Source organism: Drosophila rhopaloa, unplaced genomic scaffold, assembly GCF_018152115.1.
Source record: "Drosophila rhopaloa isolate 14029-0021.01 unplaced genomic scaffold, ASM1815211v1 contig_2, whole genome shotgun sequence".
In the NCBI taxonomy this organism is placed as follows: domain Eukaryota; kingdom Metazoa; phylum Arthropoda; class Insecta; order Diptera; family Drosophilidae; genus Drosophila; species Drosophila rhopaloa.
Window position 1 is genome coordinate 22,918,350 of NW_025335083.1, and position 15,640 is coordinate 22,933,989.

Sequence of the window (15,640 nt, forward strand, 5' to 3'; positions counted from 1 at the left end):
TTTTATACACCTTTTACTTTCCCAAGTAGCGTTCCGTCGTTTAAAAATAGAAAGTGGAATGTTAATGAATATGAGTATGTTTAAAGTCTGTGGCTTGCTCTGCCGTTTAAAAAAAATACTTAGCTAACAAACTAAATTATCTCTTCAGTCAGCTTAGTCCAAAATTCTAAAAAAAAGAATCCAATTTACGTTTTAAAGTGGTTGTCTGATAACTAAATGGAACTGCTTGTTTGCTTAGACAAAAAGTAGTTTCTAAACCTATTTTTGACCACAAAGTTTAAAACTACCATAATCTGGTAAAACTATAGCTAGAAAAGAAGAATTATTAAAAAAATTAATTAACATTCCATTCCTATTTTTACATTTATGTTTATTTATATGTTTGCCGTTGGCAAAGCAAATTTGTATAAAAGAGTGTATCATATAACTCTAAGTCACTCATTCCTTAAACTCCAGTTCGAAATGTTCGTCCAGTGGATTTTCCTGATCTGCAGCGCTACCCTGGCCTCCTCCAAATGGATTCCGGAACGCATCGTGGGAGGTCAATCGGTGTCGATTAAAGCGGTTCCCTGGCAGGCCTCCCTCCTTAAAAATGGCATGCCTCATTGCGGCGCGGTCATATACAGCAAGAAAGTAGCTATAACGGCAGCTCACTGTGACGATGAAACTGCTATTTTCTCGGTAAGAGTGGGCTCATCGAATCGAGATTTCGGCGGTCAAGTGGTGAATGTTTTGCGAATTCTAAAACATAGACGTTACAATGGAGCATCCTATGACATAGCAGTGATCAAACTTCAGACCAGTCTTCGAATGGGCGCCGGTGTGAGATCCATTCCACTTGCCAATAGTTCTCCTCGACCTGGATCATTAGTCTCGGTTTCTGGATGGGGACGGACTGGAACCTTTAAGAAGGGTTCTAACATTCTACTAGAGACCACTGTTACCATTGTGGATCAGAATGCCTGCCGAAATTCATACTACATAGAAATAACCAAGGACATGATCTGTGCCGCTGCTCCGGGAAGAGATTCCTGCCAAGGGGACTCAGGAGGTCCTTTGGTGTTCAATGGCACGCTGGTAGGAATAGTCTCTTTCGGAGATGATTGTGCTCATCCATATTTTCCTGGAGTCTATGCTAACGTGGCAGAGCTCAAGCCTTGGATCTTAAGGACTATCCGAAGTCTTTGAAGTCGCCAGAAATAACTTTGAACACTAATTAAATAAAGATTGAATAAAATAAATGATTAAACAAAAAAAGTTCAAGCAAGTTTTTATTTAAACAGGGATTAGTTGTATATCTTTAAGTGTTCCCTTTCCCCACCTTTGAACACTAAATAAACCCTATATTGAGAATATAAATTAAATTATTCATTACAAGCTAAAATGGGACTTTAGATAATGGTTCACATATATGTTTTTAATATAACAATTTTAAGATTTTATTGTTTAAAATAAAAGTCTTAATAGTACGGAAAATAAAGATCTTCTTGGTTAAGATAAATACCATCCCCTTAAACATTATTGTGTATTAATGAATATCCTACTGTTAAATAATAACTCAAATCTCAAATACAGTAGAATCCGGTTATAACGACTCCGCTTATAGTGTCCGTTTGTTTATTGCGACGAAAACTCAATTGCTTGGTTGGTCCCTATACAAACTTATATGGTTAGTGCGTCTTCCGGGTATAACGACGTAATATCGTCGGTTTCTTGAAAGTCGTTATAACCCAATTCTACTGTACTTTAATAAAAGTACACTTTTATTATGGATTTTAAGAAACTATAAGCGGAAGTAAAGTAAAACTTATCTTCCATAAGCTTGTTATTCTTGTGTTTTACAAGAATTTAAGTTAAAGTTACCCAAATAACGATTGTCAACCGAACATTGTAAGAGTCTAAAAATAATTTCAGGAAAATATTTTTGACATTCTATAATACTCTTAGTTTTAGCTTGGTCATTCATTAAATTTGTTGTCTTATAGAATTTTTTTATTGTCTAATGTTTAGAATACTCATTAACATTCTTGTGTTAATAGGTTTAAAAATACGGAATTCCAGGTTTTACAAAGCATACCTATAAAAGAGTGGCTCACCTTCGGTGAAACCACTTCCAACTAAAAACGCAGTTTAAAATGTTCTTGCAGTGTGTTTTCCTGATCTCCAGCGCCAGCCTGATTTCCTCCAAATGGATTCCCGAGCGCATCGTGGGAGGCCATTCGGTGTCGATTGATGTGGTTCCCTGGCAGGCTTCGATCCTAAAACATGGTAGTCATTGGTGCGGTGCTGCCATATACAGTGAAGACATCGTTATAACGGCAGCCCACTGTGTACAATACGCATATCCTGGCGCTTTCCACGTGAGAGTGGGTTCGGCATACACCAGCTTCGGTGGTCAGGTAGTAAGGGTATCACAAATTCTGGTCCACCAGGACTACGACCAGAGTTTGTCCAACGATATAGCCGTGATTAGACTTCAATCAAGCCTCAGGTTAAGTGACAGTGTGAGTTCCATTCCTTTGGCCGAAAGTTCCCCCGCCAGTGGATCCCCAGCCACGGTTTCCGGATGGGGAGCTGTGGGATATCATCAGCAATTGTCCAGATCCTTACTCGAGGTATCTGTGGATATTGTGGATCAAAAAAAGTGCTCTGATTCCTACGACGGACACATCACCAATGACATGATCTGTGCCGCTGCTCCGGGAAAAGATGCCTGCTCTGGGGATTCCGGAGGTCCTTTGGTGTCCAACGGCAGACTCGTTGGCATCGTATCCTTCGGAACAGATTGTGCTCATCCTAAGTATCCAGGAGTCTATGCTGACGTGGCTAAGCTTAAGCCCTGGATCTTGAAAGCTATTCAAAGACTTTAAGGACTAAATAAACATGTGGCTAGTAAGCTGTTTACAGAAAGTATGAATAAGAAATTTGTATAAAACAAGACAAGAAGTAAACTTCGGCAAGCCGATGTTTATATACCCTTGCACTTATTACAAATCGACATTACGATTTCTATGCCTATATTACTAAAAACAATAAAGCTATGTCGATTTTTCGCTGAATTTTGGCATCGTTTTTATTTTTGACCCATTTTCATGTCATTTATTTCCATGTTTCCGATGTGGCCCATAACTGGATTTCCAAAGTCCATAACTTTGTAATCCGATTTAAATACTATTGCTATTAAGAAACTGTAATGTTTTACTTTAATTAGAGAGTTTTAAAAAAGAAACAAAAAAATAAAATATTTATTTCACCAACATTTTGTTTGTCAAGGTAGTTTACTTCCTGTTTTTTATCTTCTAGTAGAAAAATCTATTGGCAAATTTATTTAGGTTCTTTTTTGTAAAATGGTTATTAAAATTCTTGTCGTGTTATAAATAAGGTTACCCTATATTCGTAAAAATAATATTTTTATATTTAAAAAAAAATATATTTGTTACTAACTTTTTTTTTCTTGTAGGTATTTTTAAATATTTGTATGACACACTATATTATCAGTCTCTCTTAAATCGCCTTTCCAATAAGAGACTACTGCTATGCGGATTCTGAGGGTGTTCAAATGGTGTTCTGATTCGCATGTCCTTCTTTGAAGTATTATTATATATAGTAATGCTGGTGCGACTTTGCTCAAACCATGTTTCTTTCATGCTATTTAAACTCGTAATGGACTCAAAAACGTCTGGATTTAAAGCAGCTTAAATAAGGAAATATAAAATATTATTCTCACATTTATTTAAAAAAAATAGATTTAATGATACAAATAATTTAACAGTTACCAATTCTTTTTTTAAAGTTTAAAAGTTAGTATTTTATGTTTACTTCCTGGTAATTTGTTTTTATGTGTCTTCCTAAACATTAGTTAACATTCTTTTGCTTTTATGATAGATAATTTTAATGGGCAACTATCCACGTAAATGTATAAAAGAGAGCTCCGTTTGACTCAAAGTCAAACATAACTCTAAATTGGTTCGAAATGTTCATACAGTGGATTTTTGTGATCTCCAGCTTTGCCCCGATTTTTGGCGAACTTATTCCCGAGCGGATTGTCGGAGGTAGTCAGGTGGACATTTCTGCGGTTCCCTGGCAGGCTTCTCTGCAGTTTGCTGGCAGCCATGTTTGCGGAGCTGTTATCTTTAGTGACCAGATCGTTATCACGGCAGCTCACTGTTTTGAGAGTATTTGGGAATTTTTTTACAATGTGAGAGTTGGATCCTCGATCAGGAACTTTGGAGGTCAGGTGGTAGGAATATCAAAAATCCGGAAGCATGAAGGTTATTATAAGCTTCCAAACGGTATTCTAAACAACGATATAGCCGTGATTAGACTCGAATTCAGTCTATATTTGGGTGCCACCATTAGTCCTATTTCACTGGCCGATAGTTCACCGGCCGTTGGATCTGCCGCCTCCGTCTCTGGATGGGGAGATTTCGGTTTTCTGCAGATAGGATCGGATTCCCTCCAAGAAGTCACGGTGGACATAGTGGATTCGAAGGAATGCCAGCAGTCATATGGGTATATAAACAACAACATGATTTGTGCCGCAGCCTTCGGAAAGGATTCCTGTCAAGGAGACTCCGGCGGTCCTCTGGTCTCCGGTGGAAAACTTGTTGGCATTGTCTCCTTTGGAACCTATTGCGCCCATCCAATTTTCCCCGGAGTCTATGCAAATGTGGCAGAGCTTAAACCTTGGATCTTAAATGCTATTGAAAGGCTTTAAAAAAATTTAACAAGCACATGGGTATTTTAATAAAGCTTAAATAAATAAGTGAATATTTTAAAGCATTAATTTTGTGCAGTTTTTTTATAATAGAAAAACATGAATTTTAAAAAGTCTATCCATTCATTCGTTCAACAGATATCTTTTACTTATAAATAGATCTTCACTCGATGAAACTAGATAAAAAGGCAAAATAAGTTAATTAGTTTTATTTTAAGTTCCTGGCTTTTACTGTTTTCAACAAAATTCGTTTAAAATATAAATTAGTTTTTATTTGCAGAGTTCCAAAACATTCACATTACTTGCAATTACCTGGTAATTGTTTCTTTTAGTAATCTGATTCCTTCGCTATTTATTCATTAACATTCTTGTCTTACGTTGTGGGAAAGATTAATTTGCTACCTATAAAAGAGACGCTCACCTGAGTCAAAGACAGTAAAAAGTTCAAGTTTGTACAAAATGCTTATCCAGTGGATTTTCCTGATCTCCACCGTCACCCTGGGTTCTGCCGGTTGGATTCAGGAGCGAATTGTGGGTGGTCACTTGGTGCCCATATCAGCGGTTCCGTGGCAGGCTGCTCTTCTTAGAAATGGCACTCTTAATTGCGGTGCGGTTATCTACAGTGATCAGATCCTTATAACGGCAGCACACTGCTTGTCCAATAATACTTCCGAACTGTCCATCCGAGTTGGCTCTTCGATCTGGAACTACGGAGGTCAAGTGTTAGAGGTAGCCGGTTTAGTGGTGCACAAAGATTTCCGTGTATTACCAAACAAAATTGTGGTCAACGATATAGCCGTGATTCGAGTGAAATCCAGTCTCAAAATGGGGCGTTCTGTTCGCTCCATTCCTTTGGCAAATAGTTCGCCCAAAAACGGATCTTCTGCCTCGGTTTCTGGATGGGGACGGATCGGATTTAAAGAAAGTATTTCTGACTCCTTACTTGAGGCCACGGTGGACATAGTTGATCAGGAAAACTGCCAGGAATCCTATGGGAAAGGCATTACCAAAGAATTGATCTGTGCCGCTGCCCAGGGAAAAGATTCCTGCTCCTTGGATTCTGGCGGTCCTCTGGTGTCCGGAGGCAAACTGGTTGGTATTGTCTCATTCGGAGAAGGATGCGGTGATCCAAATTACCCTGGAGTCTATGTTAATGTTGCTGAGCTCAAGCCTTGGATCTTGAAGGCTATTAAATCGTTTTCTTGTCCATGTACAGGAACCATTTGAGAGTTACAGGCAATCATAAAAACTTAATAATAATTCGGAAAAATTCAATTCAATTTGAACAACATCTTATTACGAATAACTACTTAATATGGTTTAAACATTATTAATAAATTTAACAGTCATCCTTTTAAAATGTTATTTTGCCTTCTATTATCAAAGTTAAATATAGCCTTATAACATGAATTTGAACCATTTAAATGAAAGAATAAATAAGCAACAATCTCTTAAATTTTCAACAATATTTCATGATTTCAATATAATCACCATCTGGTGGCAAAAACTTTATTCGCGACGTTTGAAACTCTTTGCAAGCACTCCTTTTCATCCTTTGGCTCAGGAATTGTCTGCAACTTAATCTCCTCGTTGAGTTTTGGGGCAAGAAAAAGCGATTTCCGAGTCATTGGGCAATGCAAACTGTGCTATATAATCGCATGATATATGCCTAATCTCTGCTGCAAACTTCCCATCGCCGAGAAAATGGAAAACAGAGCCCGGGGAAAATTGCCAGCCGCTAAGCCAGTGGAAGTTGCTGCTGGAGAGTCAATTCCAGCGATTAAATTAAGAATGCATAACTTGCAGGGTTAACAATGTAACCAGGCGATGGGCAAGGACCTGGGGAACGGAGAGCAATTGCCATGACAGGAGCACGAACGGGGTCCCTGATTTTTATTTGCCATTCCCTTTGCTCGGGAGAGTGCAAAAAAGAAAGTAGCAGGCAGTGCAGCTCATGCTACTTATCTGCTTTTTTCAATTTGCGATTTGTTTGCTGCAACCACTGTTATTATAACACTAGGAAAATTACTCGTGGCTTTCATATTGTAAAATGACAATGAAATATAAGTTAAATTATTTTCTTAGATAAAATGAAAAGATGTAGAGGTGTAACATAAATTATCCAAGCAATTGATGAGAAATATCTAGAGTGTTCTAAGTTTTTGTGACTGAGATAAAAACAAATTACATCCATACATTTATTTCCCGGTTTTTAATGAAAAAGTTTAAAAGTACAAATTGTTTATATTATTTTTGTTAGGTTAAATGATTGGGAAATATTGGCACAAAATAGTCCTTAATGAAATAATAAGTAATACAGCAAGAAATATTTTTCTCTCTGTACTGTTCCCGGCTTCAGAGCCATTTTCCTTTGCTTTCTCCCATCAAGAAAGCCATGTCGGAAGGCGTGTTGTTTCAAGTTCCTGTTTCCCTTCCTGTTTTTATATTTGTTTGCACTCTTGGACATGGAACGTGCCAGGTCGGGCCTTTTATAAACATCTTGTATAACTGGCGGGCAGTTTCCTTCACCCACCTTTCACCATACCCACACCTTCTATCGTATTTGTTTTTAATACAATTTCTTTTGCGCTGCGCTTTGTTTTGAGTTTTGCAAATAGTTTTCATAAAAGTTGTGGTTATGTTGTAATAGAAGAGTGCGCGGATCCCAGATGACGGTGGCGGCCATCGCTTTTAATTTGTTCAAATGCAAAATAAGGGAAACAAAAGCCAACCAGCTGAGACCAGGACATGTTGCAATAAGAGAATATACCCACACTGTTTGGCTTACCTTTCTTATGACTGCGTTTATGCAGGTGAATTCACAATATTTTCTAGACCAAGACATAAATAAACAACAATATCACCTAATATTAGAAAATATTGAATTTGTAGGAATATAACAATTAACCGAATAGAATTTGTTTTTACACTTACAAATTTTTTAGGATCAGGGCGTTTAAATTATTTAAATATCTTATATATATTTTTTTCGAATCGTGATCTTTGTTTATATTCGCATTCTTTCATTTATATGAAATTTTGATCTACAAATCTTTTTTAAAGCCCCGCATGAACGTCGATAAAAAAAATGACCAGACGTATAATTGAATTAATCCCGACTCACGTTACTCCTTTTTTCTCCACCCTGTTTACTTACAACTTTCACATAATCCCCGCACAGTGCTAAAAAAAAGTTTGCATACATGCGCTATTAGCTTACGACAGCATATTTGCGAACGTGTGCGTTAACTTTTTTGACCACCAGACATTAAACACACGCACACATACAACCCAGCGAAAAAAGGGTTAAGTCCAAACAACAACAAAAAATACGGGATTCTCAGCTGCATTTTATGGGCGGTGGGTGAAGGGGGGCGGGGCGCAAAGGACAGCATGTGCCGTTGCCTTTATTGCTGGCTTTTAAATGTTAACAAAGTGCGTACTTTGTTGTGTGCTTAACTGGCATTAAGAGCGACTAAAGCAGCACACACAAAAACCCCAATCATTTACTTGTCTTTTAATACAGAGTGCACTCCATAAAGAAAGCTGGTTAATTTAAACGAGATGCGTTTACTGTAAACAGCATACAAAACGGCTAAATTGGTATACATTTTAAGACACAAATATGTTTTTTTTAACTTTAATCGAACTTTTATAACAAAAAGCATCTCATATCTTTGTTTATTCTTGTGTGAGTAAAATCCTTTAACTTATATTAGTATAAACGAACCTAAATGTAACACAAATAAATGTAACATAAAAATCAAAATAAAGTCGTTTTAAAGAATTTTTAAATTTTATTTATAGTAGCAAGGGTAAATATTTAATTAAATTTATTGGTGATTTTCGACAATGTGTTTTTGCTTATACATAACAAGTGCTGCCTACAAAATTAATAAATAACATAGCAGATGTCAAATGGTTTCTGCGCAATGTAGCATTTTGCAAGCGAAACCAAAGCCAAAATCTGTCGGTTGCCAGTGAACTGAGATTGAGAACCATTTCTGGCCAAGATGTTTTTGGTAAAGAAACCGCACGACACACTCGACCTGTCAACACATTTTCTCCTCCCCTTCCGAAGTCTCAAGTCTTCGCATCCTTTCTTTTGGACATGACCACATATCGTATATTATGCATGCAGTGCCAGGCAATGGCCAGAAGAATATTCAAAGCATTTAGCAACTCATTGTCCCTTTCGCCAGCAACGAGCAGCGGCAATCCCACAAGCAACATCACTAGAAAAGCACAAGACGATGACGATGACGTCGGAGAAAAATGTATTCATGGCCCCCAAATTGTATAATTTAAGTTTGCACATAAAATCACACCGCAAACTTGGAAAAAGGCCCGAAAAGTGGAGCCGCAACAACAACAACAGCACTCAAGTGAACTGACATAGATACGGATATGTGAATTGCTAGGGGAATATATACTTAGTATATGTAGGGGGAAATTCATACAGTCCAGGGTTGGAAGGTCTTAATATTGTCAGAGCTCACATTTATAAAACGACAACTGGTCTGTATTAAAAACTTATTATTATACCTAAAGCTGGATTTATTTGAAGATTCAATAATTCGATTTGTTCTATACGAATTACCAAATTTTTATTTGACGTGAAATTTCAATATATATTTTAAGCTTTCAAATAAAACCCATAAATACTTTAAGTTTATTCCTGAACCAGAGTACTAGAGAAATGAGTATATAGGTTACAAATAATGAAGGGATATAAAAGCAAGTCATATGAAATATAAAATTTTTAAGCTTTTGCAGTAACATTGTTCTAAATCTTTCAAATAAAATATTTATCTGAATTAATGAAATCCTTTCACAGAATCGGTGATCAAAATATGTGTTTTTCGAAATTACAGCTCGAGGCCCTGAATGAGACTTTCCCCAACCATTTTCTCACTTTCCCTATGCCTACTGCCATTACTTGAAGACGGCCGCCTCTATTACACAGTTGAGCACACAACGGAACCGAATTTTCCAGCCACTCCACCTCCACCCGCTCACACACATCAAATTTAAATATTTTAAAGAGGGAACCGGACGCAGGACGCAGGATAGACCGACAGACGGCACAAAGCACAAAACTTGTGTGCCATAAAAACGCTATAAAATTGCACAAATAGCATCGGAGACGTGGAGATCCAGATCCAGAGAGATACGGGGCACATACAGATGTGAGTAAAGTGGCGGAGCTGCTTCTTCCGACTTCCTGCCCGATATCTGCTGACCTAAGTGCGTGTGCACATGAACTTTAACGAGTGTGAGGAGTGGGTGTCCTGCAGGTCCTTTTGCTACTCCTTATGCCAGCAATGTAAGTCATTGTCATCGCCCTCGTATCGGACTCATTTGCCAGAATATCTGTGCTGTCTTTTGTAACCTTTTGCCACCCGCAAAACGAAACCTGATTTCATTTTAATTTTTCCTTTCTTTCTTTTGGCTTTTCTGAGGTTTCCCGGGCGACAATCTCAACACCCAACACATCAGCAAAGTTATGGCACTTCCAGGCTTTCACACGGTCCATTTCTGGGCGACAAATTGGTCTTCAGGCTGTCAGCGCAAAAGGGTTCGTCGAAATTCTTGGCTTTTGAATTTTCCTGTGAATTTTTAAGGGCCTAATTCCCATCTCACTCGGTCTGAAAAGTCCTTTGGTCATCAGTTACTTCGGGTCTTACTTACTACGAACTTGGGACACATTCTGTGGGCTGCCTTAATTAGAATGCCATAATGGAAATGCCAGCGTCCACACACACGGCTCATAAATAATTTATGCGCCATGAAAACGAATGTGGAAATTTAAATAATCAAATTCAGTGGGGCAGGGCAAATATTGTGCCCTCGGGGATTCGCACACAATCATCAATCGAAAGAAACCATTCTGGGTTAAATCGAAGGCTGGCAACTATTTCGGGAAAAAGGAAAAGGATAAATGATTTTGCATAAAATTTAAGTGAAACCATTTTCCACCTGAGATTCAAAGGAACCGCCTTTTCAGTCCGTAACCTTAAAGGATTATTCTTGTGGCTGCCAGTCGGTCTGGCCGTCAATCTGTCAATTTAAGACAACAATTACGATAAGAGCGTTGGGATATTTATTAAGCCAATCAATGGATTATATCAAACTTTAATTGTCTTGGCTTGTCAACTTTGTGAATTTGCCCGGAAATGTTTTTGACTTTGTGAAAATTTGAGAGAAATTTAATGCACATGTATTTTTGTATTAAACGATTTATGGAGTTATATTTGTTAACTTTTGAAGTTGACTAGCATAACTTTTATTTACACAAATCCCTTTGAAGTTACTTAGTTCATCGGATTATAAAATATAGTAGTTTTAAATGCAATTTTTTGTTTCTAGAATTACCGTAGTCTTTTTGGACCCAATTGCTAGTTTAATAACAAGATCTTGCGATCAAACTTATTTTCAATTTTCACTTTAAACACAACTGCACTTCAAACTACCATCCAAGCATTCCCAAACTCTAGAATGGATTAAATTAAAAGCCAAAACTTCAGAGCCTTTAGCCATGTGTTTACCACTTCCACCGAACTTTATTCCAGAATGCACCTCGACAACTCTTTAACTTCTCCCGGGCTAACCTCAAACTCAGCACCCACAACAACGACAACTTTAATTAAGTGAAAATTATGATGCTGTCAGGAAAAGAAGGAGACGGCGGGCATCAGCACACTGGGTGGGCGGAAAGTGGGTGGCCGCTGGTCACACGTGGCGTATGAATAATGTAAAATCTCAACTAATTAAGCCGAGTAAATGCATTAACAACAACTCGCTTCGCCGCGGCCTCTGGCCCCAAAAACTGCAATTTTGTACAGAAGTCCGGGTCCCAGAAGCAGCAACAACAATTTAGGTAACATATTGTTTGTTTTAATTAAAATTTTTTTTTGCAAATATGCAGCCAACCAGGATGAAGAGTAGCGGCGAAAAACAGCGGGAGAGAATGTTCTGAAACTGAACGGTTTAATAAGGAATTGTAGTGGAGAAAACTAGGCGTACCACTTAAATCACCCAAAAATCAATATCAGGATAGTCCATGTCAGGTTCGGTGGCCAATGCCATTTCCATCTGAGATTTAGGTATAGGCAATGCTCTTATAGTGAGCAATAGGGTGAAAAAGGCAAGACTATATAAAAAACACCACTTCATTTTTACTTATTTTAAATTCAGTTATATTCCATATTTGATTTAATTCCGTTTTGACAAAAAATAAAATGCTATTTCGTCTAGAATAAGTAATCGTCATAATAATAGTCTGCGTATTCATTGCTTGAATAATAATTATCAAAATAGTAGTCGTAAATGTAAAAATCTTCATCAGACTCTTCGCTTGATTCCGAACCTTCACTTGTTGTACTGGTGGAATTCTCGGTGGTGACCTCAGCAGTCTGTTCGCTAGAGTTTTCAGGGGTTTCGGTACTTGATGTTGTGCTGGGCTCTTTTGAGGATGAAGAAACTTCTTGGGTGACCTCCAAAGTGGTAGTCGATTCTTCGTTTGGCTCTTTAGATGTGGATTTTTCGGTCGTTACATCAGTAATCTCAGAGGTTTTAGTGGTGTCCTCAGTAGTCTGTTTACTGGAGAAGTTTGGTATTTCTGTACTTGATGTTGTGCTGGCTTTTTCACTAGTTGTTTGAAAGGTTGATGTAGTTTCAGTGGTGACCTCAGAAGACTTTTCACTGGAGAGTTTTACAATATCTTCTAAATTAGATTGTGTGCTGGTTTCTTCGCTGGTTTCTTTAGGGGATGATGGAGCCGCAGTTGTAGTAGTAGTTGTTTTTTCCGGCTTAATTAAATAACTATCATGCCAATATTTATAATCCTGGTTAGTATCCTTTGAAGCTCCCGAGCTCATTTTGGGCCTTGCAGCAGCCAAGACTAGGAACACCAGCAGGTAAAAACAAACACTTTGAGTTCCGAACATTTTCGTTTTAAAATTGGCGAAAGAATGGTTAAGCCTTTCGCTCGTTGGGCTTATATACACATTTCAACTTTTACATTACAAATTGGAATTTCCCAGCAGATTAACACAACCACTTTTTGCTATTTCTTTGTTAATGGTTTTGCCATAGAATTAAATTGCTTCACGTTTTTGCAGGCAACTAAAGATAAGAAAGTCTGCCTAAGCTACTGAGAAGAAACGGTGGCAGAATTAGCTTAAAAATTCCCAGAAAATATTACCTATTTATCATTGTTTTAAAATATATATTTCTATTGACAAATTTTTTATAATTCTACAAGTACAAGGGTAAAAAATAGTTTACAAAAATATAAGACAGATCAACTAAAATAGCGAAACAAACTTTAAATGGAAAATATTAACACATATCTTAAAATAAAATTAAAGGCGAATATAATAGATTTGTTTCATAAATTTTATATTTTATTTTATTTACAGTTTTACAATATTTAAATTATTTAGATCACATCCTACTCTTCTGTGGAATTCTCATCTTCGTCCTCTCTTGGAGGAGGTTCCGTTTGCCACCTGTGACCCATCGCATAGGGTGGCTTTGAGTAGGTTTTCACATAGAAGGTTCCATTCTTCGGAACCGAGGGCTCCCCACCCATCCGGAATTCTCCATCGCTCAGCAGGAGAATCCAGGTGCCATTGTCATAACGCTCACAGCGGGGTCCCCAAAATCCCGCCGGACTCGTCAAGGTCTCAATAAAATAATCATGCGATCTCTTATGCGAACAGCCATATACATAGCACTTTTTCTGATTTTTTCCATAGTTCGGATAAAAGGTTGCATGTCCCACAGGCTTCTCGAAACCAAAACTAACGCTGGTTTGAATGGATTCCACATAAGAGGCATCACTAGCATCGATTCGGTACTCATCGCTCTTATCTCGGAACTGAGGACCAGCCGGATCCAAGGCATATATGGTGTTAAACCGATATGGCAGTATCTGCTTGCCAGCACTACCAGCGATTTGGGCTCCCAACGAGTGACCAATTACGTAGACATCATCGAAATGCATATTCGCCTCCTGATTCAAAAACCGTACCAGATCCGCCAGCAGAGCACCCATATCCTCCACCGTCTTGGCCACCTCGTAATAATTTAAATTCGTAGAAATTTTGCTCCAGTCGCATACAATAACATTGAAGTCCTCATAGCGTGCAGGCTCTCCATTTAATCCCGGGTCCGTAAGGCTCAGATAAGCATTCTTAACCTTTCTTATATGGGAACCCTTGCTTTGACTCATCCAGCCGTGAATGACAATTCTAGAAATCAGAGAAAAACAATAAAGGACTTTATAAAAACCGAGTAAGATAATTACACTTATTTTTACTACAATTTTTTTATTGTGAATTTTGTATTTTAACTTTAAAAATGGTTAGTTTTATATATTTTCCAACAAAAATACCACAAACATTATGACTTCAATTGAAAATATAAATGTAAATTATCTTAGCAAATCATCAATTTCACCTGTTATCTTATCATTCTTCCTATAAACAATCTGTGTGCTCATGTCGTACTTATTATACCATTTTACTTATTATCAGTTTTTTTAATATACATTAATTTTTAATTGCCAATTATTCAAGTGTCAGTCAAGTGGCAATGACTCAAAACGCGATAACGTAAACGAAAGCTCAACGAAAAATGATAAATATAAAGCAGGCAAACCAGTTTTCGTGTTAGCCGCGAAATATAAAAATTAAATTATTTGGTGAGAGAATTTAGCAAATATTTGTTTTGGTTCTATTCATTAGATTGGTGCTTTCCTCTCTTTTTTATTTTGGTTGGGCTTTGACGTAGCATCAATTGAATGGGAATACTGAATACACTGCCAATTGTGTGGTGTCAACAAGTTTGCACAGCTTTCAAGCAATTAAATGTAAACAAATTGACTGTTGCACAATCACTTCCCTAAAAAAAAGTTCCCCATTCGATTTGCAATCTGGGGCTTTAATTACTTAGGAAATCCCCTTACCTCGTTTGGTGACGTGCATCGAAGCCGGAGTTCTTGAGATTTTCCACATCGCCAATGAACAATTCTTTTCCGCAATCCGCAAAGTCCCGCTTGAAAAGTATGAATTGCATTTTACCTCTCGAACTGGTAAATGGTACCCAATGCGTGAAAAACTTCTTCCAAAATGAGGGATCCACTCCAAAAGTCTTTTTCTTGATTAGAGTATAATTGCAGCTGGCATTGGGATCGAGTTCAGTTTTTTCGGAACTGCTGGCTGGAGATATTAATTTGTTATTATAGTAAATTAAAGTGTAAGCAAACATCAGAAAATTAAATACAGATAGGTAATATTGCTTATTTAGCAATCTACCTTATTTTTAAAATTATTAGTTTGAGACAAGGTCTCTACTCTTTGAAATTCATATTATTTTTTTCACAAGTAAAAATTATTCGACCATAAATTAGCAACCTATTCATTTTATAAAAACACCTTTTTTAAAGAGATTATAGTTATTTATTTGTTAATTTCTCACCAATTACGAAGGTCACCAATGCCAAAAGCAGCGCACTAATAATGCTGATCCGACCCAGCTGCGAGATCATGGTGATTCCAAGAGATCTCCCTTGGGGCTTCTGACCGATCGAGTGGTTAGTGCGTGCGGTGACCGCTCCGATCTCTACCGTTATAGATGTGCTTTCCGGCGGACGAGCAGCTGATCTGACCTGCTCAATGGTGCGTGCCCAACTGACAAAACGCTCCGGCAGACAATCGCCGAGCGGTACGGGTTCGGAATGGAGATCGCGGCGAGCCCATCTCTGCTCTCTTCCCATTCTCTTTTCCTCAAGATCGCGATAATTATTGGGGAGCAGCGCCAGAAGCAAAAGTGTTAATTCCCAATGACGATCATCGACTAAGAACGAAATGACTAATAACAAGATATACAAAATGTTTTACTGTGATTCCGACCAAA

At 37.7% G+C, this 15,640-nt stretch overlaps 5 protein-coding genes and 1 pseudogene across 7 annotated transcripts; 4 read left to right on the forward strand and 2 right to left on the reverse strand.

Moving 5' to 3' along the window:
* Nucleotides 1–462: 462 nt before the first annotated feature.
* Nucleotides 463–1,188, forward strand: LOC108045518 (trypsin delta-like). The gene has a single exon (XM_017124880.1). The coding sequence runs from the start codon at nucleotides 463–465 to the stop codon at nucleotides 1,186–1,188; it is 726 nt and encodes a 241-aa protein (XP_016980369.1).
* A 942-nt stretch (nucleotides 1,189–2,130) lies between these two features.
* On the forward strand, nucleotides 2,131–3,008 carry LOC108045520 (trypsin beta-like). Its single transcript, XM_017124882.2, has one exon. The coding sequence runs from the start codon at nucleotides 2,136–2,138 to the stop codon at nucleotides 2,868–2,870; it is 735 nt and encodes a 244-aa protein (XP_016980371.1). The 5' UTR covers nucleotides 2,131–2,135; the 3' UTR covers nucleotides 2,871–3,008.
* A 965-nt stretch (nucleotides 3,009–3,973) lies between these two features.
* On the forward strand, nucleotides 3,974–4,717 carry LOC108045519 (annotated as a pseudogene).
* Nucleotides 4,718–5,168: 451 nt separating this feature from the next.
* LOC108045516 (trypsin delta-like) lies at nucleotides 5,169–6,173 on the forward strand. Its single transcript, XM_017124878.2, has one exon. The coding sequence runs from the start codon at nucleotides 5,177–5,179 to the stop codon at nucleotides 5,942–5,944; it is 768 nt and encodes a 255-aa protein (XP_016980367.1). The 5' UTR covers nucleotides 5,169–5,176; the 3' UTR covers nucleotides 5,945–6,173.
* A 5,066-nt stretch (nucleotides 6,174–11,239) lies between these two features.
* Nucleotides 11,240–12,609, reverse strand: LOC108045523 (bypass of stop codon protein 1-like). 3 transcript variants are annotated; one of them, XM_017124888.2, is made up of 2 exons: nucleotides 11,747–12,609; nucleotides 11,240–11,698 (listed from the first exon to the last, which is right to left on the reverse strand). In XM_017124888.2, exon 1 carries the CDS (start codon nucleotides 12,595–12,597, stop codon nucleotides 11,971–11,973), a length of 627 nt encoding a protein of 208 aa, XP_016980377.2. In that variant the 5' UTR covers nucleotides 12,598–12,609; the 3' UTR covers nucleotides 11,240–11,698; nucleotides 11,747–11,970. The 3 variants fall into 3 exon arrangements, with proteins under 3 accessions (XP_016980377.2, XP_016980376.2, XP_016980378.2); XM_017124887.2 differs by having other exon boundaries at nucleotides 11,240–11,692; nucleotides 11,744–12,609; XM_017124889.2 differs by having other exon boundaries at nucleotides 11,744–12,609.
* Nucleotides 12,610–13,103: 494 nt separating this feature from the next.
* On the reverse strand, nucleotides 13,104–15,400 carry LOC108045515 (phospholipase A1 VesT1.02). The gene is made up of 3 exons (XM_017124877.2): nucleotides 15,203–15,400; nucleotides 14,691–14,943; nucleotides 13,104–13,974 (listed from the first exon to the last, which is right to left on the reverse strand). Exons 1-3 carry the CDS (start codon nucleotides 15,270–15,272, stop codon nucleotides 13,173–13,175), a joined length of 1,125 nt encoding a protein of 374 aa, XP_016980366.2. The 5' UTR covers nucleotides 15,273–15,400; the 3' UTR covers nucleotides 13,104–13,172.
* Nucleotides 15,401–15,640: the final 240 nt, after the last annotated feature.